This window comes from Eretmochelys imbricata, chromosome 2 (genome assembly GCF_965152235.1).
Source record: "Eretmochelys imbricata isolate rEreImb1 chromosome 2, rEreImb1.hap1, whole genome shotgun sequence".
NCBI lineage: Eukaryota > Metazoa > Chordata > Testudines > Cheloniidae > Eretmochelys > Eretmochelys imbricata.
In genome coordinates this window covers 233,246,936-233,273,593 of record NC_135573.1, presented here as the reverse complement: position 1 = coordinate 233,273,593, position 26,658 = coordinate 233,246,936, and the positions used below count along the sequence as shown (strand labels likewise).

The 26,658-nt window shown below is 42.7% G+C and overlaps 1 protein-coding gene across 3 annotated transcripts in view; it reads left to right on the top strand.

Moving 5' to 3' along the window:
- The first annotated feature begins 4,131 nt into the window (after window positions 1-4,131).
- PIP4K2A (phosphatidylinositol-5-phosphate 4-kinase type 2 alpha) overlaps window positions 4,132-26,658 on the top strand; it is a 196,047-nt gene continuing 173,520 nt past the window's right edge. Inside the window, exons 1-2 of one of the 3 annotated variants that reach the window (XM_077808209.1) lie at window positions 4,132-4,420; window positions 19,494-19,517. In XM_077808209.1, the coding sequence (XP_077664335.1) occupies window positions 4,280-4,420; window positions 19,494-19,517 (165 nt within the window). In that variant the 5' untranslated portion in view covers window positions 4,132-4,279. Of the gene's footprint in view, window positions 4,421-19,493; window positions 19,568-26,658 lie in introns of all 3 variants that reach the window. The other 2 variants (XM_077808211.1, XM_077808210.1) reach the window with 2 other exon arrangements.

The following is a 26,658-nucleotide window of genomic DNA, read 5'->3' as shown; positions in this document are numbered from 1 at the left end:
GGAGTGCTCCTGGATTCCTTGCTGACACTAAGCTGTCACTTAGCAGCATCCATAAGAAAGGCTTTCTGGCATCTCCGGTTAGCTATCCCATCCTGACAAATGATGGCCTCAATTATACCTTTATCACCTCTTGTCTAGACTACAGCAATGCCATATACCTAGCCATGAAGGCTTTAGTGCTTAGGAAACTCCAACTGTTACAGAATACGGCAGTGTGTCTCCTCAGCAACAAAGGCTACTGAAAACACATATGACCTGTCCTCCACTCTCTACACTGGCTTGCTATAGAATTTTGAATCAAGTTCAAGGTCTTGGTCATTATCTTCAAGGTGTTACATGGCCCGGGCCCAGGATATCTAAAAGAAACAATGGAAATGAAGATTGTGGTTAACAACTCTGTTCCTTTGGATGAGGGAACTTTCTACAATAAGGATAAAGCTCATCTGTCCAGGAAACACGGCTTTCTTGGGAACTAGTCCCAAACTGTGGAACGAACTCCCACAGAAAACAAGGACCATCACAAATCTTACCACCTTCTGTTCCAAGTGCAATGCACATTTCTTTTACCTTTTGTTCTCTCTCATCAATGTATAGGGGTATGTGTATAGTATTATGTGACTTTAACATTCCACTGCGCACACTTCTCCTGCTGGGGAGAGGATGATTCGTGTGACAGATATTAGTTACATTACTTAATACAGTATTGAAAGGCACTTTTGTCAATGAAAGTAACGTTGGTGTAAAGCCGACAAAGTTATTATATCTGCCATTTGTGCATAGCTTACTGCTTGCATTGGCACTGCACCTATTAACTAGGAGTGCCTGTGTCAATGTAAAGTGTTGTACACCATGGGTAGGCATCCCAGTGTGCTGCGTGCTGCTGTATGGCACAGTGCCTTCTGGGAAGGTTTCACAATGTGTTGTGGGACAGAAATGACTTGTCTAGGGATCTCTGGAAGCTAGGGGTCACATTCGTATGCAACTTTCTGCAGCCCATAATGCAATCCATATCGCATAAATATTCTTGCCTTTTTTTTAAATCCTGCAAACCTGTGCAGCCCTCTTTGGTGTCCACCATCTTTGACCATAGCATGGAGCCTGCACAGTGCTGCACTATTTTCATGAACATTGCAAATATAGTACAAACAATCCTCCAGTACTTTCAGACCCACAGGAAGAACCGCAACAGTGGGAAACATGATTATTTCTTCAAGGACAGACTATTAAAAAGACATAGCAAAGAACAATTCAAGGTTATTGGTGGTGTTCATGGAGCAGCTGCAGCTGGTAGAGAACTCCTTCTGGGCCAAGGAAATGAGCACTGATTGGTGGGATCACATCATCATGCAGGTTTGGGACGATGAACAGTGGCTGCAGAACTTTATGATGCAAAAGGCCAGATTTTTGGATCTGTGAGCTGAGCTCACCTCAGCCTTCGTGTGCAGGGACACGAGAATGAGAGCTGTATTGACAACTGAGCAGTGAGTGGGGATCACGCTCTGGTAGCTTGCAATGCCGGATTCCTACCTGTCAGTGGGAAATCATTTTGGAATTGGAAAGCCCATGGGAGGGAGGGACATTGTCATGCAAGTGTTTGGGACCATTAATTATGTCCTGGTACACAGGACTGTGACTCCTGGCAATGAGCAGGACATAGTGGATGGATTTGCAGCAATGGGGTTCTGTGGGGCGCTGATGGGGTCTCCACCAAGTATGGCATACAACTTGTTGTAAAAGTGGCAGGTCTATGGCTCAGCATGAGAATGAGAGTTGGCCTCCTTGGCCTTGTGGTATGTCTGGTGCAGTTCCTTTGCTTTCATGCAGTACTGCTGCTGATCCCTGTCATACCCCTTTGCCTGCATACCCTGTGGAATCTTTTCGTAGATGTCCACATTTCTACAACTGATCCATAGCTGTGCCTGGACAGCCTCTTCCCTCTGTAGGTCCAGGAGATCCAAAATCTCTTGTCTACTCCAGGCAGGAGTGCATCTAGTACATGGAGCCAGTGTGGTCAGCTGTGCATAAAAAGAGAGAGTTGCTAGGTGAGCTTGTGGGGTGTTTAAAGGGTGGGGGCTTCTGGCCTCCATGACCCTTAGGCAGTGGAGTTCACAATTGTGATCAGAATAGTCACTGTCAGGCATTGTGGGAGGTGTGTTAGGGTTGACATAGAGAGATAACCTGGGTGACACAATATCTTTTATTGGACCAACTTCTGTTGGTGAGAGAGACAAGCTTTTGGGCCACACAGAGCTCTTCATAAGGGTTGACATAGGTCACACAGTGTCTACACTTGCACTGTGTCCCCTCTATAGATCAACCATGGCTGATTGCCATTCAGGGAGGCAGTTATGTTGTGTTAACTGCATGCTTCTGTTGGCCAGAGATAAATATGAGTGTAGACTTATGGACAAATAGGTTGACATGAGGTGACTTACACTGACCAAACTTTGTAGTGTAGACCATATCTCATATACTATGGTGATGAGTGTCGTATCAGAACCTACAGAGTATAGAATAGCCATTGGGTGCTGAACTCTTTTAAAAACTGGCTCTAACTTTATTTTTGGGCACATAAGTAAGTGATCTGCTTTTTTTCCCAAAAGTGCTGAACATACAGCAGCTTCCGTGTCTGCAATAGCAACTTCAAGCACCTATTATTTTTATTTTTTTTTTGGTGAATCTTGTTTTAGGAACAAAAAGGAAACAGTCAGAACACCTCTCCATATACTCCTACATAACTTTATAATTTAAAAAAGAACTATGGAGAATAAGCTGTGAAGTCCTTGCTCTTCCTCCTTCCATCCCACCCTCTCTTCTACCAGAAACTGCAAAGATTAGAACACAATAAATTCTAACACCTGTTTGGATGCAAGTGGGATGGAGAACAAGCACCACTGAGTTATCTGGCTTTCATCTTGGTTAAACTTTCACATAAAAGATGGAAGTTATAGGGAATTGGAGAGGGTGAGAGACTCAACAATGGGTGGTTGTGTGTGCAAATTCCTCTAGATATATGAGCTTACATGTAAATCTGATCTTTTTTGCTGAGTGATCAGCCCACCAACAAAGCGAGATCTGCAACATTCCGGATCAATATGTGCAGTTCAGAAGGTGGTGGATACATTGACAGTGCATGCTTAACCTGTACAAGTATGTGGAACGTGAACACTTGCTAGAGTTGTGATTACTGAGGGAGATGTGTGGGATGTAGGTGGTATTTCCTTATCAGTCAGAGTCTGAGACAGAAGGAAGTGCCTTGTGAAGATGCCAGTTTGTCAGTGTGGATGCTCTGGCATGGTTATGAAGTATTTTGTAACCTGTTATTTCCTTGCTCCTTAGGGCATGGGTAAAATCACTTAACTAACCGTAATCCCTTTTCAAATGAAGCTTTTAAAACGGAATATTATAGAATACATACTACAGGGAAATATCTTTTTTTAAAATATGGGCAAGGCAAACTGATGTTCCCACAGGATAAGGATCTTCAAAGTAGGCACGAGAGAGATGATGGATCTTCCCCGTGAAGCGCCATGGGGCTGCCAGTCACGGCAGCGCACCGTGACCGAAAGCCTGGGGCTGGGGGACTGCACGCCCCGGTGCCTCAGGGCAGCAGCGGGGTACCGCTGTACCGCTCGCCCAGGGCTGATGCCCGCTCCAGAGGCCAGCGGGCCCCTCCTACGCAGGCGGGTGGAGGCAAAGGGGAGCGCGGTGCGGTGACAAGCTCGCGCTCCGCGGGCTCGCCGAGCTCAGGCAGGTGGCGGGACGAGTCTTCGCTAGGCTGGGGGACGGGCTGGCTCCCTACACGCCCCCCGTGACCCCTCTCCGCCCAGGGAAGGCAGCTGGCTTTCCCCAGCCTGTCCCCTCCCTCTTTTATTAAACGGGGTTTTCCCTCCGCCCCCCACTTACCCCAATGTTACCGCCTCCGCCCCGCTCCGCTCCGGGAGCGGACCCGGAGGGCACAGTGAAGGCAGAGAGGCTTCGTTGCTGCCAGTGCGCATGCTCGGCTCTCTCGGGCATGCGTATTGGTAAGGAGGGAGCCGAATCTCACGCTGCCCCCTGAGCCGTTCCCGCCCAGGGGCGGGGTCGCCGGACGCGGAGCGCGGCAGGCGGAGGAAGCCCTGGGGAGGAGGCGGGGCCCTTTCAGCGAGCGGCGCAGGCGGCCAGGCCAGGATGCGCCTGGCATCCCGCGGCAGGCAGCCCGCCACCCCCGTGCAGCGCCAGCCGCCTCTCCTCCGCCCGGGCCCGGGGCGCTGAGCCGCCCCCTCCCCTCGGCTGCGCCATGGCGGCCCCCGGCAACATCGTGTCCGTTATGGCGAGTAAGACCAAGACCAAGAAGAAGCACTTCGTGGCGCAAAAAGTGAAGCTGTTCCGGGCCAGCGACCCGCTGCTCAGCGTCCTCATGTGGGGGGTCAACCACTCGGTAAGTGCGGGGCTCCCCGGCCTCCCTCCCTGCGCCGGGCTCCCCCAGCGCCCGCCCCCTCCGCAGCCCCCCGACCGCCCAGGCAGCCGGGGACCGGGGCATCCATCCCCCTCCTGCGTGGGGGGCAGCGCCTCTTCCCGCGTGTGGGGGGCGCCTCTCGGGGGTGACAGCGGGTGCGCGGCGCCCCGGGCCGGGCTGGCGGGGGGCTCCGGGCGTCTTGGCGCTGCCGGGGCCGTTCTCGTGGCCGGGCTGCGCCGCTCGCCCTGGGGCTGCTGGCTCGCAGCAGTTGCCGTGACCGGCCGTGGCGCAGGGCAGCGCGGTGGCGGGGATCGGCTCGTGCTCTGCCGCCAGCCCGCTTGGCTTCGCCGCCGCTGCTGGGGACGGACGCGGTTGGCGGAGTCGCGGTGAGTGTCCAGCAGCAGCAGAGAAGCGGTTGCTGTAAAGGGAGGGGGCGAGGGAGGCTCGCTAGCCGCAGCTAGTGCAGCCTGCCTCCCTCCCCCGCCTCGAAAGCACGGGTGTTTTAGTTGTCTGAGCCAGAGAGCGAGCTGGGGAAGTCGGAGAAGCGCCGCCGGCTTGCAGTGCTGCAGTCCCCTGTCTCTGAATCAGCGATAGCGGTCGTGGAGCGGAACCCGTGCGATGGTAATCTGATTATGAGGAGGAAAGCTGAGACATGACCACTGGGTCTGGGCAGAGCCATAAAAGTTTGCATATCTACATGCATATTGTCCCTGATCTGCCGTACTGCTGCAGCAGCCGGGTGGGAGAAAACTATTTCGCTTCTCATGGCTTTGAGGTCTTCAGTAGCTAGGGGTGTGTGTGTGTGTGTGTTATGTACATGTCTCACCTTCCCACCCCTCCCCCTTTGTGTAACTGTGACGATTGTTAAAACGTGAGACTACTGGGGTCTAATGTCTGCATTAAATCTTTCTCCAGATAAGGAAAGGTGACTGCATAGCTGATCTTGAGTGCCTGGGGTAGTCTGTGTCCTATTGATCAGTGATGCAATTTATTAAGCAGTGGGCAAAATACATAACAGAGGAGTCCATTAAGTCACAATATTTCTCATTATGATTTGGGCTGTTCTACCTTCCCAACAAGATCTGTTCTTAAGAAGCGGGCATATTGGATGTACTATGGTAATAAAAGCAATTATAAGCTTTTAACTTCTTGAGTTCTGGTACCTCAAAAACAGTTTAAGCAAATGTTTCTGTTTTTTGCTGGGGTTGAGAAAGTTTTTTTTGTGTGCTCTTGAGATGGTAAAACTGCCAAATGGCAACACTTGCCAAGTGTCATATCACTCTGCAGTTGATATGCTGTTATAACTACATGCTCTCAAGGAATTTAATGTAGCCAGATACATAAAAACTAATGGTGGCTTGAGGGTTTAAAATTGGGAGCCTAATAATGAGGATGTCACATGCATGGGGCATTATGTGACTCAAGACACAGCTTTGCATCTTTAAATAGCTAATGCAGAAGGCTAATGATGTAGAGTCTAAAGATCACCTAAATCCAGACATTGGGGAGTAAAGTCAAAAGCTTTTTGGTCTCTTATGTTAGTTTTTTATTGGTAGTGTTAGCTCTGTACTGTCACACATGATATTTTCTATTCATGGAGGCACACACAATTGATACTTTGGAATTCTTGCAACTAGTTAATAGGAGATCTAGCTTGAGATCACTGGATAAAAGCAGACATTTCAGTACAACAATAAAGGTGGTCTTACTACCAAAAATCAGACTCTCCTTGCCATGCCACCCAACCCCTCTGGTCCTGCTTTTTTTGTAATGTTCAACAAAAGGATTTTTAAAGAAAATTATGAAAAGGTCAATAACCTCATCCCAAACCTGTAGTCCTCAGTCAACAATCTAATCATTCGATCATACACCATTTAACAGACTTGACAAACTTGATGATTTTTTTAAAGAAAATCTGTAGGTTCAGATTTCTTTACAATGGTGGGCAAGCTTCATTATCTCCATGGAGACAGATAAAGTAACTAACTCACAGAGGCTATGTGACTTACTTAAGATAACAGAAGAAATTGGTGGCAGATCTCAAAATAGATTGCAGATCTCCCAAGGGACAATTGTATTTGGTGGCATCTTGTATACTGGACAGGTAAGGGAGGAGTAAGTATCTATTACCTTTTGTCACTATTACTAGTCCTAGCAGAAAAGACCAAAATGTGTCTCCCACCCTAATGGTAAAGTAAGTAGCAAACAAGACAACTTCATGTATGACACTTATCAAATGCTGTTATAGAGCAGTTTGAATTATGTTTCCTTCAAGCTTAAAGCTTCTGCATATCGGTTAAGGAAATATAGCAAAATCTAAGTGTAAATAATTTATGGGTTAGTAAATCTTGCTAATTTCCTGTCTTTCTCCCTCTTTCTTCATTTCTTTCATATCTCTAAAATGCATTCTGTCCCACATATCTTTCTCATTCTGTTCATTGCCCTCTTTTCCTTCTGGGGGGAAAAACAGCCTCTCCTTCTTGCTGTTTCTCATTCACCACCTGTGTCATTTTTCTTCCTAAGGTGCAACATTGGGGAAAGAAGGTTGAATCCTTTCTCCCCTGTTGCAGTCCTGTCAGGTTCTTCACATTCTTTCTCTTCCCTACTGCTCCACAACCACAAATAACTTGAACATTAAGGTATATAGTAGGATGAATTCTGCAACTGTGTGGAAATGAACAGTTCACTTCCTAGCTGTGTCCTTTGTTTCACATGCTCTGAAGAGACGGGAGAGCAGAGGTGCTGTCAGTTGGCTAGATACAAGAGTGAGGTGGCGTGTAGGGAGCTGTGCCTCTAGTGATGAGAAACAAATTTCTGTGACGCTGTAGAACGTGTAAGACAAATCTGGTATGTATGATGCAAGACTTTAGAGCAAAATATGGAACTATTGTATGAAATGCAGAAAAGATGAGAAGCTTCCTTCCATTGTGAAAACTATTTTTTTGTGTATGAGGCATTCTGGACAAGAGGATACAGAGTAACACATTGTTCCCTACACTTTGAGTTGAAAATAACAAACTAAAAACTTGGCTAGGACTCAAGTGAAATATCAGTGTTTTAGCAGTAAACTTACTTAAAATAGTCAGTTTCATGTGAGAAGTGTTTGATTCTTTGTTGGCAGGAAGTGGTTCTGAGCATGAATGTGTGATATACAAATCTTCCCATGGTCAAAAAAGGATAAACTTATAAAGATTAGAGTGAATAAAATGAATTTATATCCACACTAGCCTGTTGCATTTTATGTCAATGGAGGAGGAAGAATTTTTAAATGACTTCTCATCTTGGACAATATTGAAGCAAAAGGACATCTGAAGAGGGGAACTCTGAGGTTTATCCTGCAACAGAAAAGTAACAAAGTAGCTTTCAGCAATTGTGTTACAGTGCCAAGATTATGACAATTTGGCAGCTCATAAGAGATCTGGAAGAAACGGGGGGGATATCTGGATTCATCAAGGACAGAGGTTGGAGATACTTCAGAGTCAGTAACAGAATAAACTGGAAGCCACGAAAGACTTGGACTATTAAATGAGTGTGGCTATAAAAATAAAAGAATGTGAAGTCCATAATGATAGTAATGAGACTAATTAACCAGACACAGAATAGATTACGTTCATTAGAGGAAATAAGACTGACAGTAAGTGGTGGCAGTCTTAGATCTGCTTTCTAATACTACGTATATACATCAACCAATAAAGAAAGGAATAATGCCAGATTTTGAGATTTTGTAATACAGAAAGTATAATGGAAGACAAAAAGAAAGGAGAGAATATGTGAAGCAGTCACTGTATCCTGTATTTGAAATATAAATGAGACAAGAAAACACTGAAAGGGGAAGGAAATTGACAATTTGGAGTATATTGAATGAAATCAGATTCAGTGAGGGTAGTGAACTGGGGAGGGGTGTTATAAGAAAAGCTCTGAAATACTACTTGTGCATAGGCGGCAAAGAGTCCTGTGGCACCTTATAGACTAACAGACGTATTGGAGCATAAGCTTTCGTGGGTGAATACCCACTTCGTCAGATGCATGTCCGACGAAGTGGGTATTCATCCATGAAAGCTTATGCTCCAATATGTCTGTTAGTCTATAAGGTGCCACAGAGCTCTTAGTCTGGATCTGGAAAAGCGGCAAACATGGCTACCCCTCTGGTACTTGTGAATAGTGATGAGTTCTAATTATTAACAAGGTTCAAACTGCCTTACTAAGGTATTGTTGTGAATTCCCATTCCCTTGGGGAGAAGGGGTGAAATCAAGCAGGATTTCTTCACACACACACACACACACCCCCACCGGGATCTGTGCTTGCTTTTTTTTTTTGGTCTTCTGTCATTTTGAACTGGTAAAACCACAGTATGTTCTGAAAATCTCTTGATGCTAGAAACATCAAGGTTTAATCTGAATCTGTAAATGAAAATTGATCTAAAGTAAAAAAAGGAAATTGAGAGCACTCAGGTTCTAGTGCCTATTGGAAAACAAAGTTCTAGAGCTGTCTAGAAGCCTAGAGGGAAAGAATACGTAGTTGGTGGTGACTGGAGAGATAAGCAGGGCTGCTTGATGGAGATATGAATTGTTAAGGAGGGGGAACTTCTGGAAAGTAGGCAAATATCATGTGATTTTTTTAAATTATTTTTTAAAGCTGGCTAGCAAATCTGTTTTAGTCTTTATAGGTGAATTCACTAGGTGGTTCTTCCATTCTAATCAAAGTAAATATAAAAGTTGCTACTCAATAGTGCAAATGCATGACTAGAGACTGATTTGACTCAACATGCCTGTACTTGAAGGATGTGATGGGAAACTAGCAGTTGACTATATTACAAGTATTGTAACTGAAGTAATGTAAACAGTTTTTCTAAAGTTAATGTAAACATTGCCCAGAATACTCAAGTAGCAAGAAAGACAGAGCACTTGTGCTCATTTTAAAATGCCAAAACTGATTTATTTGGAGTATTGCAGATTAAATATGCTATTGAATGAAACTTGGCCTATTGAAGTAGAAGAGTAGAACATGGAGTTTGATTCTCCAGGTGAGAGATTTTTCATGTTGCAATCATAGTAACCTCAATGATAACTTAAGTCCTTGTTTCATGTATTCAAGCAGTTCTCCACATGTGCATAATTTAGGAATAACCTTATCTATTGGAGTTGGACACTTGAAAATGGCAAAGATGACTTTGGTTATGCTATTAAAACAAATAGGGCTCTATCCTTGAAATGGGAGAGAAGGGTGGAGGGCCAAGGTGATCATATGCCACCTTTATATCTTCCCCCAGAGCTGCAAGGGGTTGGTTTGGTACCAGGATGAAGTTAGAATGACCCTGTGTCTACTGTTGTTTATGCTGGTATCCCCTAGAACAGGGGTTCTCAAACTTCATTGCCCTGACAACAAAAATTATTACATGACCTCAGGAGGGGGGGACCGAAACCCGAGCCCACTCCAGGTGTGGGGGACCGAAGCCGAAGCCCAAGAGCTACAGCCCCAGGCCACAACAAGTCTAAGATAGCTGTGGCAACCCCATTAAATCAGTCGTGACCCACTTTGGGGTCCCAACCCACAATTTGAGAACCGCTGTACTAGGTGGTTGTTTTTGCCAGTTGGGATTTGATGATCCCCGATAGCACTCCCAGGTACTTTTCAGCTGACTGCCCTACTTCAGTCTGCTGTCTTGATTGCATGTTTAAGAACTTGGATGGAGCAATATGCAGTTTTCTTTTCAGACAGAAAATCCTGAGCTACATTAGAACTCCTTTGCCCCACTTGGCATATAGGCAATGGGCAACGGTGGTGTTACTTAATTGTAAGCTCCTTATTTTGGTTTAATGTATACCTTATTTTGAGTAAATAGGTTTATAAGGTGAATTGCAGTTTGTTTCATAAAATCTTTTCCCTTCCCCCTTTGGTTTCTAGACATTAGGAAAATAACATAGAAACGAGATTATTGGATCTCTACAATATCAGGAAGGATGATAGGAAGATTGAGAAAATACTAAAACTCAATTGCAGTCTTTATTCAAACACTTTGTTAGATGGGGTTTTAAAGGACTCATCTACACACAGTAGTAGCAGCAGTTGCCACTCAATTCCAAACAAGCTATAGGAGTGACTGTGAGATGAGCAGTACAGCTGCTATCATGGTTCACTATGCTTCTGATCCCTTTGCTTCTTGAGCTGATATTTTTGTATCCAGTTTTGAGTAGAGAGACCCTCTTTCCCTTTTCTTATACATTTTAAAGTAATAATTAAGACTGTTTAACACCTGATGGTTTAAATCCGCAGCTTTTTGTCTTGTAGCATCAGCTGTCTGCACCACAGATTACTCAAGAAATATCTGTTCAGGGGGGGAGGGGCCAGGCATACCAACTGTACTAGCAACTGCGTAGCTATTATTCATAGCAGCGATGAATGCTGTTGTTGCAGTTGTCAAAATAGTAGCTTTCTCAAGAGAAGGAAATGGCAAGACTAGAAGTTGAAGGAGTCGATGCGAATTCAAAATATATTAACGATAGACTTGAATAAAAATACTGTAGTATTTTTTTGAAAGAAGCAGACATTAGAAGACACTAGGAGAAGACTTTCCAAGGGGAGACAGGAGGAAATAAAATGTGGTTTATTACACCAGCAGATGTAGGTAATAGAGCAGCTAATAAAGCAATTAGAACTATAAAAAAAAGTCAACTGGGCATCACGCCCAGATACACTAAATCCTAGAATGCTGAAGAAAATCGCAAAGGAAACAGGAAAGCCTTTACTGGAAATCTAGTTCACTATGCTGTAGGTGCCACAAGAGACTTGGAGAGTGTTTGGCTCTTATGTCCCAGGGGGACACCAGGAAAATACATACCTGGAAACTTGACTTCTGCTGTGTGAAAGGTATTTAAAACTCTTGAAGGAATACGGACAGGATTGATAATTCAGTAAAGGATAACCAGCATAAGGTAATGAAAGGGGGACCACGTATACATGACTTTCTTGTTGCAAAAATGTTGTGCAGTTAATAATCTCCTCCAAAATCCAAATACATCTTTGATAACACACACAGATTAAGATGCACAGTAAGTGTGAAACAGGAAGAGTTAGCAAAGTCGGTCTTAAAGTAGATCACTGGGAAAGCTGTTTCAGTCTGTAATAATTTGAGTTTATGAACTAGGATGTTGCGAAGGCTGATCTTTTTCCACTTGACATCGGAAATAGAGAACAATTTTCTAAATTTAACAGGTTTATTAACCTTCACAGGGAGAGGCAGGATTTAGCAGAGCAAACAAGTTAATAAGGAACATAAGAATTGTCTTACAGGTTCATGCTTGTGCTTCATCTAGTTTTGTAATCCACTCTCTGATAGAGGGAAATACCAGATGCTGTAGAGAAGGTAGAAGAAGGCCCAAAGTGGCAGGGTACAGAATTAACAGCCCAGAGGAAGAAACTACTTAAGGTCCATCAGTAAGAGGCTGTCTTATACTCTGAGGCAGAAGGGTTTATATCCCTCCTATTCATTTGGGTGGCTCTTTATATCCTATATAATATAACTGGCTTTTCTCACTGTCCATGTAAGTGTCTAATCCTGTTATCTTTTTGGCCTCAAATATCTTGTGGGACTGAGTCCCACAGGCTGCTTACGCATAGAGTTACTATATGCTTGCTGTTTTAATGTTAGATGAATTTATATTTTGTTTACCAGCAAGAGTTACTTGTAAGCTAGGGGTAGAATTGTCAGTAGAGATGTTTCCAGAGTGGTTAATGGGGAAGTTGTGGAAAGATTGTTATAAAGTTAAGCTATAAGCTATATATACACTATTGGTCCTGAGGGACTTACAGTCTAATTTCTATAATTGTGTGGCTTTCTCCTGGCTTTTAAGGGTGGCCTATAGTCTCTAAGGGGGAAAAAGTAATGTGTGTGAATTTAGTGCCTTATATTAACTTTTTAATTCTTATCGCCACCTGTTTTTGCTTTGTACTCTGGCTTCTTTCTAAACCAGTCATGTACTTTTAGATGCCCCCTCTAACAAAGCAACCATTAAATTTTCTACTCCCTCACTTCACTGTATTCCAGCAGAGGTTGCCCTGTAACTTACAGTAAATCTAGTTGATTCGGTACCTAGAAGTTTGTGTGGGCTTTGTTTAAATTTAGTTTTTTAAATGTATGCCATGCAGACTGTGACTCAGTAAATAATCTGAGAGCTGCCTCAAACTTGAGATGTTTATCTCCATACTATATGCCAGACTTCAAGGGGCAAAGTTAAGGTTGGATAGTTGTGTGGGCTGTGTGTGTTTCATAGAGTCGTAATGGATGAAGGATTATATGGTAGAGGAGAACTGAATAAATCTCTTATTTGTCCCTTGTGGATCTTCAGTGTTGGTTCTTAAAAGTACAGAATTCTTGTAAGGAATGTCTCTGGAGTTTTAGCTGGAGTCTCTTGAAACATGTTTTCAACTTCAGTTCTCTCTAACAGTCTGAGAATCTTTCCCTAGGTTCCTCCACCCACCCCACCCCCCCTTTAAAAAAATCAGTTTATCGAAGTCCTGCAGGTTGTGAGACTTGCTCTAACTGTCCTTTTGAAGTCTGCCAAAGCGGGGCTCCCCATTGCAGACATTAGTTAGTCTTCATGACTAAGTTTCCTGCACTAGCCGATGTCCAACCCAAGTATAACTCTCTCATTCCAGCCCTCTCTTGTGGGCTTATTCATTTTGGATAATACTCCCATGTGTCACTCAATCTCTTGTTGGTCCTTGCCCCAGCGTCATGACTCTTCCCTGACTTATGTCCTGCATTTCTTCCCCAGTCTCTTCTGCTGCCTATCATCCATGTCTTGTTCAGTCCAGCAGTAGCCCAGCCTGGAATCAGCTGCAGGTTGGTTTATATTTTAAAATGGTTGTTTGTAAACTTCTGTTATATATAAACAGAGCTGCGTGCACAAGTGTGACTTGGCTTATAGCCACATGAAAAATGGAGTGGGAACGACAAAAATAAAACATGGCATGCTACTATAAGACTCAGATACCTCTGTCTGGATCACTTCTCTGGCATGGCCCAACATACTGGAAATAAGAATTGAACTTTCTTTAGTTTGGTTCAGAAATGCTAAGTGGCTTGTTTCAGCAGAGGTAGTTAAGTTACAAAGACTCGGAAGCAGTGTAGGCATGCTTACAAAGTACTCGCTTATGCGCAGGCCCAGGTTTTGCTTATTGTCTGAGCCTGGGAGCTTCTGCTTCCTGTTGCCTTTCTGAGAGGGAGAAAGGACTCTAACTTCTCTCATGTGCCCTTCCTAGCTGCCTTGTTCATATTCCTGACCTAATGAACTCTGGGTAACACCTTTTGTGCCAACTATAGGGTGGAGGAAGGGTTATTCAATATTTGTATCTTTTCATTGTTCAGTGTGTGGCCCTAGGCCTTATTTATTGAACACTATTAAAACCGTGCTCTGAAGATGGAATTATTATTTTCTGCATTGGCTTTTCTGCAGTGTTTATTACAATAGCACCTGAGTCCATGTGGAGTGAAGGGGTGGTAATATCCTTATTTTACAGATGGGAAGCAGAGGCACTGAGATTATAGTCAAAAGAACCAACTAATTCTGGATGCCCCATTCAGACACCTAGGATCTGATTTTTTCAGCATACTTAGCATTATATATCACTTCATATATTCAAAGTACAGCTCCCAGTGACTTCAGTTGCAGGGGTAAGTGCTTGGCATCTCAGAGTAGATCCATCCTGTTCACTGTATGGGCAGAGGTCCTGTAGAAAAACTAAAGACTATATCATTCATATGCACTAGGGGGGCAAATTAAGATTGCACAGGCACCTTAATTCTGGCATTTCTTAACTTTTCAGTTCTTGAATTTTGAAAATTCGTGTTCAGTTTTTTTTCAGGGTAATTTGCTAGACTTTTAAAAAAGCAAATGGCAAAAGCAGAAATTCTATCAAGGTGGCATCATATTAGCACTTGCATGAGTCTTCAGCAGGGTTAGTCTTTAGATCCACCAAACAGACCTCAGCCGTGTGATCTGACAGAGTAACTGAATGCAATAGTTTTCCCCTATCTGTAGACCAACACTAGAGAAAGATGAGATACGCTTTGCTGGGGTTTTCGTGATACTTATTGAAATCATAAGGCTTGGGATTCTTTTCTTCTTGGGGTTCCGTTTAAAGCTCTGGAGGGGAGTGTGCTCTAATGAGCAGACAGACTCTTCTTCCCACTCTTCCCAAGCTTGACCCCCTTCTGCCTTGTCCCTTCCCCCTAGACCTAATTCCATTCTCTTTGCCCAGCCAGTTCCAGTTCCCCCTTTTCTGGCTCCTCATCCAGTCTGTCTTCACCCCCCTATGTTTCCTATCCTTGCTGACTACAGACCTGTTAGTGGATGCAACAAGCACAACAAAAACAAAGCCTAACTTTCTGCAGGCATTTCAGAGACTTCCCTCAAACTTCACAATTGCCTATAGCTTGATCTAAAATTAAGGCCATTCCTGGATTGCAAGTTGCAAAATATGTCAATCTTTAAAATGGATTCATGCTTCACCATTATGGTGAGCAGTGCTAATTAAGTTCATAAAGCTTTGGACCACCTCATGTCACCTTTTATAGTGTTAAGAGCTGCTCGTGGACAATGGAACACCTTTTCCTGTGCATGTGAGGTGCCTAAAAGCAGAGAGTGGTCATGTATGTATAAGGAATCAATTCTAAATCTTATACCCATTTACAAGAGGACTTCCCTTTTCATTAAGTATCTTATGTTTTCTGCATACCACATAAAACATCTGTTTGGCACACAATCTAAAGATATTTAGCTCTTCATGAATCCTGAAGAGGATGTTAAAATCTACATCTCTTATATAACAATAATTGTAGCAGTTCTGGTATAGTTAATGTTCAGGATAGGTTTCTGGGTAAAGCTTGGCTCTTCTAAGTGCTCTAAAAACCACACAGTTACTCAGATTGCCTTGAAATGGGTGTGCACTTCTTACAGAAGTCTTAATTCATACTTTTGAGCCACTTGACTTATAGCCAACAAGGGGTATGGTTACTGGGAGGCTTTGCATACATGTCAGCTAAATCAAAGATATAAATGAGCAAACCCTAGGTCTCTTGCAGGGAGAAATATCACAGATCCTTATGATATATCTTGGAAAACTTGAGCTCCGGAAACTTTGATGACCCTCATACTGGCACACCTGGCAGAGCTATTTATTTTACTGACCTGCTTCAGATTATTGTGACTAGAAACTGCTCAATGACTAGGGCCCTACAAAATTCATGGCCAGGAAAAACACATCCCAGACTATGAAATCTGCTCTCCCCCTGTGAAATCTGGTCTTTTGTGTGCTTTTACCCTATACTATACAGATGGGATTGTTTAGTCTGCGGAAGAGAAGAATGAGGGGGGATTTGATAGCTGCTTTCAACTACCTGAAAGGGGGTTCCAAAGAGGATGGATCTAGAGTGTTCTCAGTGGTAGCAGATGACAGAACAAGGAGTAATGGTCTCAGGTTGCAGTGGGGGAGGTTTAGGTTGGATATTAGGAAAAACTTTTTCACTAGGAGGGTGGTGAAGCACTGGAATGGGTTACCTAGGGAGGTGGTGGAATCTCCTTCCTTAGAGGTTTTTAAGGTGAGGCTTGACAAAGCCCTGGCTGGGATGATTTAGTTGGGGATTGGTCCTGCTTTGAGCAGGGGATTGACTAGCTGACCTCCTGAGGTCCCTTTCAACCCTGATATTCTGTGATTTCACGGGGGAGACCAATGTTTCACAAATTGAGGGTTCTTACCCAAAAGGCAGTTGCGGGGGGTGGGTGGGTCGCAGGTTATTTTAGTGGGGTCATGGTATTGCTACTCTTACTTCTGTGCTGCCTTCAGAGCTGGGTGATTAGAGAGCAACGGCTGTTCGCCAGGTGCCCAGCTCTGAAGGCAGCACCCCACCAGCAGCAGCACAGAAGTAAGCGTGGCAATACCATACCATACCATGCCATCCTTCTGCGCTGCTGCTGGCGCGGCTCTGCCTTCGGAGATGGGCTCCCAGCCAGCAGACACTGCAATCCAGCTGCCCAGCTCTGAAGGCAACACCGCTGCCAGCAGCAATGCAGAAGTAAGTGTAGCAGTACTGCAAGCCCCCTACAATAATCCTGTGACACCCCTCCCAACTCCTTTTTCAGTCAGGACCCCTACAATGACAACACCATGAAATTTCTGATTTAAATGGCTGAAATAATGAAATTTATTATTTTTAAAATCCTATGACCATGAAATTGACCAAAATGGACTGTAAATTTGATGGGGCCCTACCAATGAGTTTACAGCATCTCAATGATGAGCAAGGCATATAACACATTTGCTTTCTGCCTGGATCAGGTTAAATATTAATAGGATGCAGATACACCAATCATAGGGCAGAATCTTTGTATTTAAAAAATGCACACTCTGTCTCCTTGTTATGCTTCTTAGAGAGCCACTGAATCTTTCACAGGTGAATTGCAAGAAGTATTAATATTAAGTGTTGTGTCTGAAATTTTGTCTCTACTGTCCACTTAGTGTGCTGAAATTTAGGTATATGTCTGCAGTTGATAGATATTCAATATCAATACAAAATATTTCAATTTCAAAGGCATTCAAAACTAAGTTGCTGTGAAATGGCTCTAATGTATAACTAAATTTCACTATTCCATAGTTATAGGGTAGAATTGCATCCACAATGCTCCTGTGTATGTATGGTGACAAAAAATAAAATAAAACAGAACAATCCTTTTGCAGGGAGCTTATTTCAGTATTAGAAGCAAAATTTTCATCTGCATATCGCTAACGAAAGAGTTTGAAAGGTGACAGACAAAGCCTCTTTGTCTTGCATTGGGACCCTCTATGTTCAGTTGTTTTGATTATTGTTCTCTTTAGTTGTGCTCACAATGCACATGAAGCTTAGCATATGGACTTAATTCACTTTTTCAGAAACAATGTTGCCATATTGTGTTAATGAGTGTTGCAGTACAGCCACAGCATAACTGTAACTGTTTATGTACAGTGTATCATTGGCATATAATTCACTTAATAGTTGTGTAATGGATATTTATACTGCAGGCCAAAATATTTATTAGCTGTTGGACAATATTTCTATTCTGAGGCTGAAATGTGTAAACTTTCTTCAGTAAGATATGCCTTGAATTATAACTGTAAAGGACTCTGCCCCCTAGGGTTACTCTCCATGACAGACTTTTTTCACAAAAGCCTTTACCAAACTACCCTATCCCAACACAGCCAAATACTACATCAACCATCTACAACTAGTAATGGTCTGAGAGTGAGGAGTGAATAATTTGATAAAGTGGTGTGTCTGAAAGGGGAACAGATTTAAACTTGTTGTGCTTAGTCTGGTGTACAGTGGCTGTAGTAGTGGTAAGGTATGTGCTTGTGGTTGGAGGAGTAGAGGGCAAGTACTCCTTGGCACCTTAACTTTTCACTTCCTTACTTGGGTTTGTCAGGTGTGTTGTGTAGCAGCCCTAATGGTTTTACAACACTTGTGTATTAACTGGTTTTTAATGTTTATGCACATGCCTAGAGCCTCTATACAGGGAAATATATTGCACAAAACATCCTTCAGTTATGATAGGTGGACTCTGGGCTGAAAGTTCAGCTGAGGCTAGTAAAACTATATAGGTAGCATTTCTACTAAGGCATAATATTTAAATCACTGCTTTTATGAGCAAGGGCTAAAATACAAAACCCACTTCTTTGACCTAGCATCCTACAAAAGTATCAATGAAGATCTCTATGTATAATACCATGGAAATGTCTCTTATTGAGTCTACAGGTCTTATCATTCAAGATATTAAATACAAAGGATATCTAAAGTCTAGTATTCAAAAGTTAAGAAATGCCAGAAGCAACGTTGTCCATGAAACCTTAACTTGTCCCCCTTTTTGCAAATGCATTGGCAGTCTTAGCCACTTAAAAAAGTCTGTGGCAGAGTCAGGAATAGAACACGGCTCCCTTGGGTCCTAGTCTCTTGTGACTGGAGCCCTGCAAATCTGTGGATATCTGCTTTATATCTGCAGGCCATGTTTGCTGCTCACGGAATGGATGCGGATACAAATTTTGTATCCGCTCAGGGCTCTACTTCTGGCACTGGGATGTCCTTTCTGTTCTTGTTACTCTCTGCCTCATTCACTGTCCAGATGCACTGAGTGAAGTTGGGGTCCTGTAGAACAAATTGTGTGTGGTCATGTAATTAAAGACTGCCTCAGAAGTCACTTGCATAAGGGGGCTGAATTAGCGTTGCACAAGCAACATTCATTCTGGTATTTCCTACCTTTGAGTGCTTGTTTTTCAAACTTTACGTACAAAAAATACAGAAGAAAGTTATTTCCTAGTTCCCCTTTAAAAAGGAAAACTGAGAAAACAGATTACGTCGTGTGAAACAATATAGATCCGGGTCATCAATAAGATTAGAAACCAGAACTTCTAGATGTATGCCACAAACCTATACTTCTTGAATGGAGTAAATGGTCACAGTAGTAGGCTGTTATCCTATACATAGACCAACCAGTAGAGGGGAGTGTAATGTTTTGCCTACTTATTAGGCAGCAGAGGAATGTTAGGAATTGGGAATTAGTTTCTATCTATTCCTCTGAATGAGAATGCGATAAGGGTTAGACAGCACACCCAACCACACCTCCTTATCAGAAGAACCTTCTGAACTGTTTTTTCTGCAAACACTTCGTACCCTCAGCTGAATTTATTTTTTTCTTTTAGAGCACAAGCATGGGAAAACTTCAGTACAAATAGTTAAAATTTGGTAAAGTTTTATAAGAAACTTAGAAAAATTGCCTACAGTAGAAAGTGTTGGGCAATATTAACTACAGATGTTGCTACCAACAATGTTTATACCTTGGATATGTGTCTATTTATGCACCACCATGTTAACCATGGGACTGAAGAAAGATAATATCTAATTCTGAGCTTCTGGTATAGGGGCTCATGTTGAAACGTATGTTTTTAAATATAGAACATGGCTACAGCACTTTTTATGGGCAACAAGCACAAACAATACGAGGTGCTCTATTTCTGTTTTTTCTACAGCTCCATTGGGGCAGCACACCTAAGGTGAGGGAGCAAGGAGTTCATCTGTCTGCAAGTTTCCAAGGTCATTTAAGGTATCTAGTGACAGGTTCAATGGGGGAGTAATCTCTGATATTGTTTTAAATGAATTAGACTTCGTATTTTTGTGGGATTGTCTCAGTACTAGATGACATGCTGCCATAGTATACCAGCTTTATGGAGGGCTTTTCAGGTATGTTTTTGAAGTGTCTTGATCTGTGAAATCCTAAAAGGTACCACCACATGGCTTGCTGCATTCACTGAGCACTGCACTTGGGAGCAAAGTCTTTGTTCTTCAAGTAGCGCCCTGTGGGTGTTCCACTTCAGTTGTGCTTGTGCCCTGTGTCTTTGACTGGAGATTTTTTTTTGCAGCAGTGCCCGTTCAGCCCATGCATGCAGCCCACACTTCTTCATGCCCTTTGCCTAGGATATCTGAGGCTGCACAGGCAAACTGCCCTCAGTTTCTTCTCAGCTGCCTTTGGCCCAAGATGGAGTCTGCTGTGTGCCTGTTCTCTAATATTTAGCTTTTTCTCTACCTTATAGTACTGCAATTGTTCAAACAATTTTCCTTTTGGTTTTCCTTTTCTTAAAAAACCACCTTTTTGTTCATAGCGATATTTATGTAGTTAGGAGATTTCCCCTTCAAGGCTTAAATTTTTATTTGTTTTTGTTCGGGAATGCCAGGGCTCTCAGGATTCAAGAGGTGCCTCTCTGTCAGGACATTATTCCGATAGGTGATGGACACTCCAAGCACTTCTGCTCTCTTGGTAATATGCATATCCCCTGTAAGTGCAAGATCTGCACTTTCAAGTGACCGATATGTCAATGTGGACAGGACTCTAGGGACTGTTAGAGAGGTAGGCAGTACTGCAGCACCAAGTACATCTACAGAAGTGGTTCTCAACCAGGGGTGTGCGTATGTCTTCCAGGGGGTGCTTCAACTCGTCTAGATATTTGCCTACTTTTATAACAGGCTACATAAAAAACACTAGCAAAGTCAGCACTAGCAAAATTTCATATAGACAGTGACCTGTTTATACTGCTCTATGTACTATACACTAAATGTAAGTACAATATTTATATTCCAATTGATGTATTTTTTAATTATATGGTAAAAATGAGACAGTAAGCAAATTTTTCAATAATAGTGTGCTGTGATGCTTTTGTATTTTTGTCTGATTTTGTAAGCAAGTAGTTTCTTAGTGTGGTGAAATCAGACTCCTGAAAAGGGTAAGGTAGTCTGGAAAAGTTGAGAGCTACTGATCTACGGTACCAAAGTCCTCATCTACATTTGCCTCTAAGCAGAAGGAGGTAAGGAGTAAATCTCCGAGAAGCTCTCGGTCAGTTTCACAAGAAGGCTATGGAACCTCAGGTCCCAAGGAGACCAGGTTCCCAGGCTCTGAGTGAGGCTGGTACCACAGAGGTGAAGAGGAGTCAGTTATCTAAGGCCATGTCTACACTATCCTCCGGATCGGCGGGTAGTGATCAATTTATCGCGTCTAGTGTAGACACGATAAATCGATCCCTGATCACTCTGCCGTTGATTCTGGAACTCCTCCATGGTGAGAGGCGGAAGCGGAGTCGATGGGGGAGTGGCAGCCATCGATCCTGTGCTGTGAGGACACGAAGTAAGTGATTCTAAGTCAATCTAAGATATGGCGACTTCAGCTACGCTATTCTCATAGCTGAAGTTGCGTATCTTAGATTGATCCCCCCCCCAGTGTAGACCAGGCCTAAGACGCATTCGGTACCGAGTTTGGATACCTGTATGCAGAGTGGCAGAGACAGGGTTGAACAGACCAATCCCATCGCTGAATAACACTCGGTACTGATAACAAGAATAACAATGGTACCAAAGACTGCTCACCTACCTACAGTACTGAGGGAATCCCATACCAAGTACTTGGTACCAACTGCATCGGTACCAAAGCTATCCTCCACATGTTCCCACTCAGCCCAATCTTTGATACTATCGGTATTTCAAGATACCCTAAGGATCTGATATCATCTTCTGAGCTGGAGTATTCTCTGTTAACTAGGGCTGAGGGTTTCTCAGTGTCAAGACGGTCTCGGACACTGATCCTTCTGTCACCTAGAGCACTACACTTGCCCTCATCTAATCTGTAAGCCGAACAGCTATCTTCCCTCTTTAGACAATGCGGAAGAGGACTCATTAGACTCTCAAATTTCAGTGTGGGGTTCCCCTACCTATCCTAGTTTTGATGGCTTGGTCTAGAGCAGAGGTTCCCAAACTTTTCTTATTGCATACAGTCTTCCAGATCTACCAGCTTCCTGTGTACCCTGACCCTTCTCATCACTGATACTTTGTGTTTTCTTCTTAATGGTACCTGTCTTTAGCCATCTGTCCATATTTCACTGTTCTGTACAGATATAGTTATAGTGCGACGTATACAACCAAACAGCCCCCTCCTCCCCGCAAGTTCTGAGCTCAGTTAAACTGGACATTTCCTAAGCAACTGAACCCACACTGTACAGTGATTGGAGGTGAGGGCTCTGTACGTCCTTGTCACTGTGTATCTGTCTCTCATTGGTACATCTTGAAGTAAATTAACTACTGTATTTTATATAACAAATGTCCACCTAGTTTTAAAGCTTCATCTGAGTAGCGTATTATGAAAATATAATTAATAAAATCCACCATTACACAATTTCTGCCTCATAGTCCTCAGGGATGTCTTGTGTCCCCCCAGGGGTATGCGTACCACAGTTTTTAGAAACCCCTGGTTGAGAGTCTCAACTATCCAACCAACAAGGTCTTATGGGTGCAACCTCATACCCTCCTCCCTCCTTTTGGATGCCACCTCTCCCATTTTCAGGATGCATGGGAGCATATAACATCAGACAAATAAGTTTTGGAAGCCATAACATCTGGTAACACTATCCATTTCAAATCTGTTCCTCCTGTATGTTCCCCCTCCTTGTCCCTCTTCAGGACCCTCTCTCAATCAATTGCTAGAGCAAGAGGTGATCTCTCTTTTACGTTTAGGAGCAATAGAACCATTTCCTGTGCAGCATGGGAAAGGGATTCTATTCAGAGTATTTACTGATTCCCCAGAAGGCCAATTTTAGACCTCAGGTCTCTAAACAAATATGTAAAGCAACAGAAATTCAGAATGGTAAACCCTGCAGCAATGATTCCTTCATTAGAAGTTGGTTCGCAACTCTTGACCTACAAGAAACGCTTTCATGTCACTATTCACCCTTCACACAAGAGATTTCTTCGTTTTCTAATAAACAAGCACTGCCAATACAGTGCGCTGCTCCCTTTCAGCCTATCTTCAGCACTGAGGGTATTTTCAAAGATTCTGGCAGTAGTTGCTGCTCACACACATTGGGTATAATTGTTTTCCCATTCATAGACAACTGGTTGATCAGGGACAGATTGAATCAGGAAGTGTTAATGTCAGTAAAGGTCATGTGTTCTCTTTTCACAGCCTGGGACTTCAAATCTACCTCAAAGTCCATTTTGACTCCAGTACAGCATCTAGATTTCATAGGAGCTTCCCTGGATGCAGTAACAGGCAAAGTGTCCCATCCAGCAGATTTTTCTCACCAGAGAATCTCATCTCAAAGATTCAGGGCAGTCCTCAAGTAACAGTAGGAGATTGTCTTCAACTGCTAGGATACATCAGCTTGCATCTTTGTAGTGCAGCATGCCAGTTTGCACTTTCCAGGGTCTACAGAGATGGCTTTGAACGGTTTACAAACCAAGCGAACACAGTCTAGCAGGTTACTGTCTGTTCCCCAAGGAGTTCTGCAATCTCCGGTTAAAGGACATGACCAAACTTTCACAAGTATTCCGTTTTTGCAGTTTCCCTCTCCTGTAGTGATAACATCAGATGTTCTACTTTTATATCTGAGACCTCCCAAGATACAGGGAAAATGCTCACTATAAGAGCAGCTTCTCCACATCAATCTTTTGGAATTGAGAACTGTCCAAAATCCTTATCTACGCTTTATACTGCTAACCAAATAGAAGACAGTAAAGATAGTGACAGACAATGTGGCATGTAAGTATTATATCAACTGTCAGGGAGGCACATATTGATCATTTCTCTGTGCCAAAGCAATAAAACTCTGGAGTTGGTACATAGCTAACCTCATAGTCGTCTCAGCTTCTTACCGCACACACATTTAGACCATCGTGGCAGATAACTTCAGAAGACCATTTTTTCCCCTAAATTACAAATGGGAACTGAACTCCAGAGTCCTTCACAATATATTCTTATCTTGGGGTTGGACCTGAAGGTTGATCTGTTTGTCTCACCAGCCAATGTAAAAATGCATTGGGTATTGCTACAGAGGGGGTCTTGGTCCCTAATTCATAGGAGATGCATTCCTCGTCTCATGGATTAAGACTTCTCTGTGTATCTCACCAACATAGTTGCTGTTAAAGGTTCTCAACAAGATCGAGCCTGAATCATGCTGATTGGATGAGATGTACGTATAATGGATTAGATCAGCTTTCTAGGTAGAGACATGGACATTTTCGTTTTGTACCACTTGTATTCATAACCAAGTTAGTTTGTCCGAACATTAGATATTTTTGATATGAGCATTTTGTACTATGTATCATACAACAGTGTATATTGCTATTTTCTACTAGAGACCTTATTTGTCATAAATAAGTCAGTGAAATTACAATCAAATCATACTATATGACATTTAAAATCTGCTGACACCTGCATGGACTTCAGGAGTAATCTAAGAAGTGAGGTAATGTTGCCTTTTGAAGTCTTTCCCTATTTAAAAATAAAAGTTGGTGACTAATGTAGCAACATGATTGCAACAAATTAGAAAAAGTGAAGGAATATTTATTGTAAACAACGGTTAAAATAAATATCACAGCTAGTTACATGCAAGACTTTTTCAGGTAAGGATGTAGAACTTGGATTTTGTGTCCTAAATGAAAATAACTTGAAAAATCTTTATTTAAAATTCTCTTAAATCAACCAGAATGTTTCATGTGTAAACTACATATAGCTATAGTGTTGGCAACAATGGCATCATTTACTTGTGTACTATATTATATTAAGGCTTGAGGTAGGGTTTAGTTTTCAGTGACCTGGTCTTGTCATTGCTTCAACCTTGCATTAAATCCCCTAATAAGTCACATCACTGTCAGTGCACTGTTGCTGAAAGGATGTGTATTGATGCTGTCATTTTGTTATATAAGCCTCCGTACTACATTGATAATTGTATTCTGTTCATGAAGAAATTCTCTTCTCTGGTTGTGATTCATTATTGCATTAACCTCTTTGGTCTTATTTTTATGACTGGTTTTGACATCACTAAATAAGTTCATGTGCCTAAGTAAGATGGACTGAATCCTCATTAAGGACAATTCATTTCAGTGTTGAAACTCCTGAACTGGAGCCTACTTATGTATAGCAAAATTCTCTTTTTGAAAGTTCAAACAGAAACCTGACAGGATCTTTGTAGTTTTATTTGGGATGTGGGAGTGATAATACTTATGCACTATGCCTTTGAAGCTATTGACACATCTGTAGTAAGCTAACTCTTGTGATAAACAGGAAGTTTTTGGAAAAAAGCTTAACTTTTTTGCAGGTGGATCAAATGTTACCTGAACTCTGTGTGGTGTCCATTTATATTGCATGCAATCTCTGTATGATTAGGGCTTGTCTCTGTTGACTAAGATTCTGCCATAAGTTGTTTGTATTGTGTGTACTTAAAAATGCTAATATAGGGTTTTGACTTACTCCTGGGGGAATTCTGTGCCAATGCAGAATTTGTGCAGAATTTCCTTTTCTACTGCAAAAATGGGCTGCAGAGCTGCTGGCCGCCATTAGGGGCCCCTGGACCCAGCAGAGCTCAGCTCCCCAGCTCGCAAATAGAAGACACTGCTGGGGAGAGAGGGTTCCCAGCATGCCCTGGGAACTGTTGGAGGGTTCCCAGCATGCCCTGAAGGAAGGAGGCTGCGTGCAGGAAACTCCGTACAAGCCTGGGACCCAGCATTAGGCTGTTTCTTCCTCTGGATCGCTGGACTCCGGGAAGGTAGGGCATGTGGGTGTCTGGGCTGGGAGGTGCTCACAGCTAGGCTTTGGGGTAGGGGATGCAAGGGTCTAGGCTGGGGGGGCCCTGCAGCTGGGCTCTGGGGGGTAGGAGATTCAGTTATCTGTCCCCTTGGCAGGGCTCTGGAGAGCAGGGGGCAGAGAAACAGGAACTAGGTTGTCATAGGGGTTTATTTAACTCTGCTCCTAAGGGGATTTTTTTGTTGTTTGTATAGTTACAGACATAGTTGCTGACAGATATTTTGAAATAAATTACCAAAATAATTGAAGCTGGTGTGATTATATAGTGTTATTTTTACGAATAAAATATACAGAACTTCGCAGAATTTTTAATTTTTTGGTGTAGAATGCCCCCAGGAGTAAAATTTTGTTGAAACTAACAAAACTGGAAATATAGATTGACTCCTAAAGCCTTTCTGGACAAACCATAGTAATTTGCTAAAACAAATTAAAAATCTGATTTTTTTTTTCCATTACAAGATTGAAAATTGAGGTTGATACTCCATTTCCTTAAATGGACAAGTCATAACCTTAAGTTTATTGTAAGTGAAACTGGTAAAGCTGCTTGAGTTAAGGCTATTTAATGATTTTCTCTCTAAGATCCTGTTTTCGCTTGCTTATAGCTTTGCCAATCTTATAGGCTGTATAGGTTGAATTTTTCCATGCCGCAAGTGTCTGCCTCAGGATGAATTTTTTTGAGCAGTTCATCAGGGGGTGTGGGAGGGGGGAAGTATAGCTATTTAACTGAGAAACTCTAGCCCCTCTATGTCTTTGAACAGGGATGCTAAATTTGTTAAGTTTCAGAGTAGCAGCTGTGTTAGTCTGTATTCGCAAAAAGAAAAGGAGGACTTGTGGCACCTTAGAGACTAACCAATTTATTTGAGCATGAGCTTTCGTGAGCTACAGCTCAAGCTACAGCTCAAGTCTCTAAGGTGCCACTAGTACTCCTTTATTTTTGTAAATTTGTTAAGGGATTTGCCTTGGTATCAGGTGTAAAATGTGCGTTTTGCTATGCACATGATCATTAGAAGTTTGTCGGAGGCTGGCAGCTGAAGTCTCTGAAGAGTTTCAGAGTAACAGCCGTGTTAGTCTGT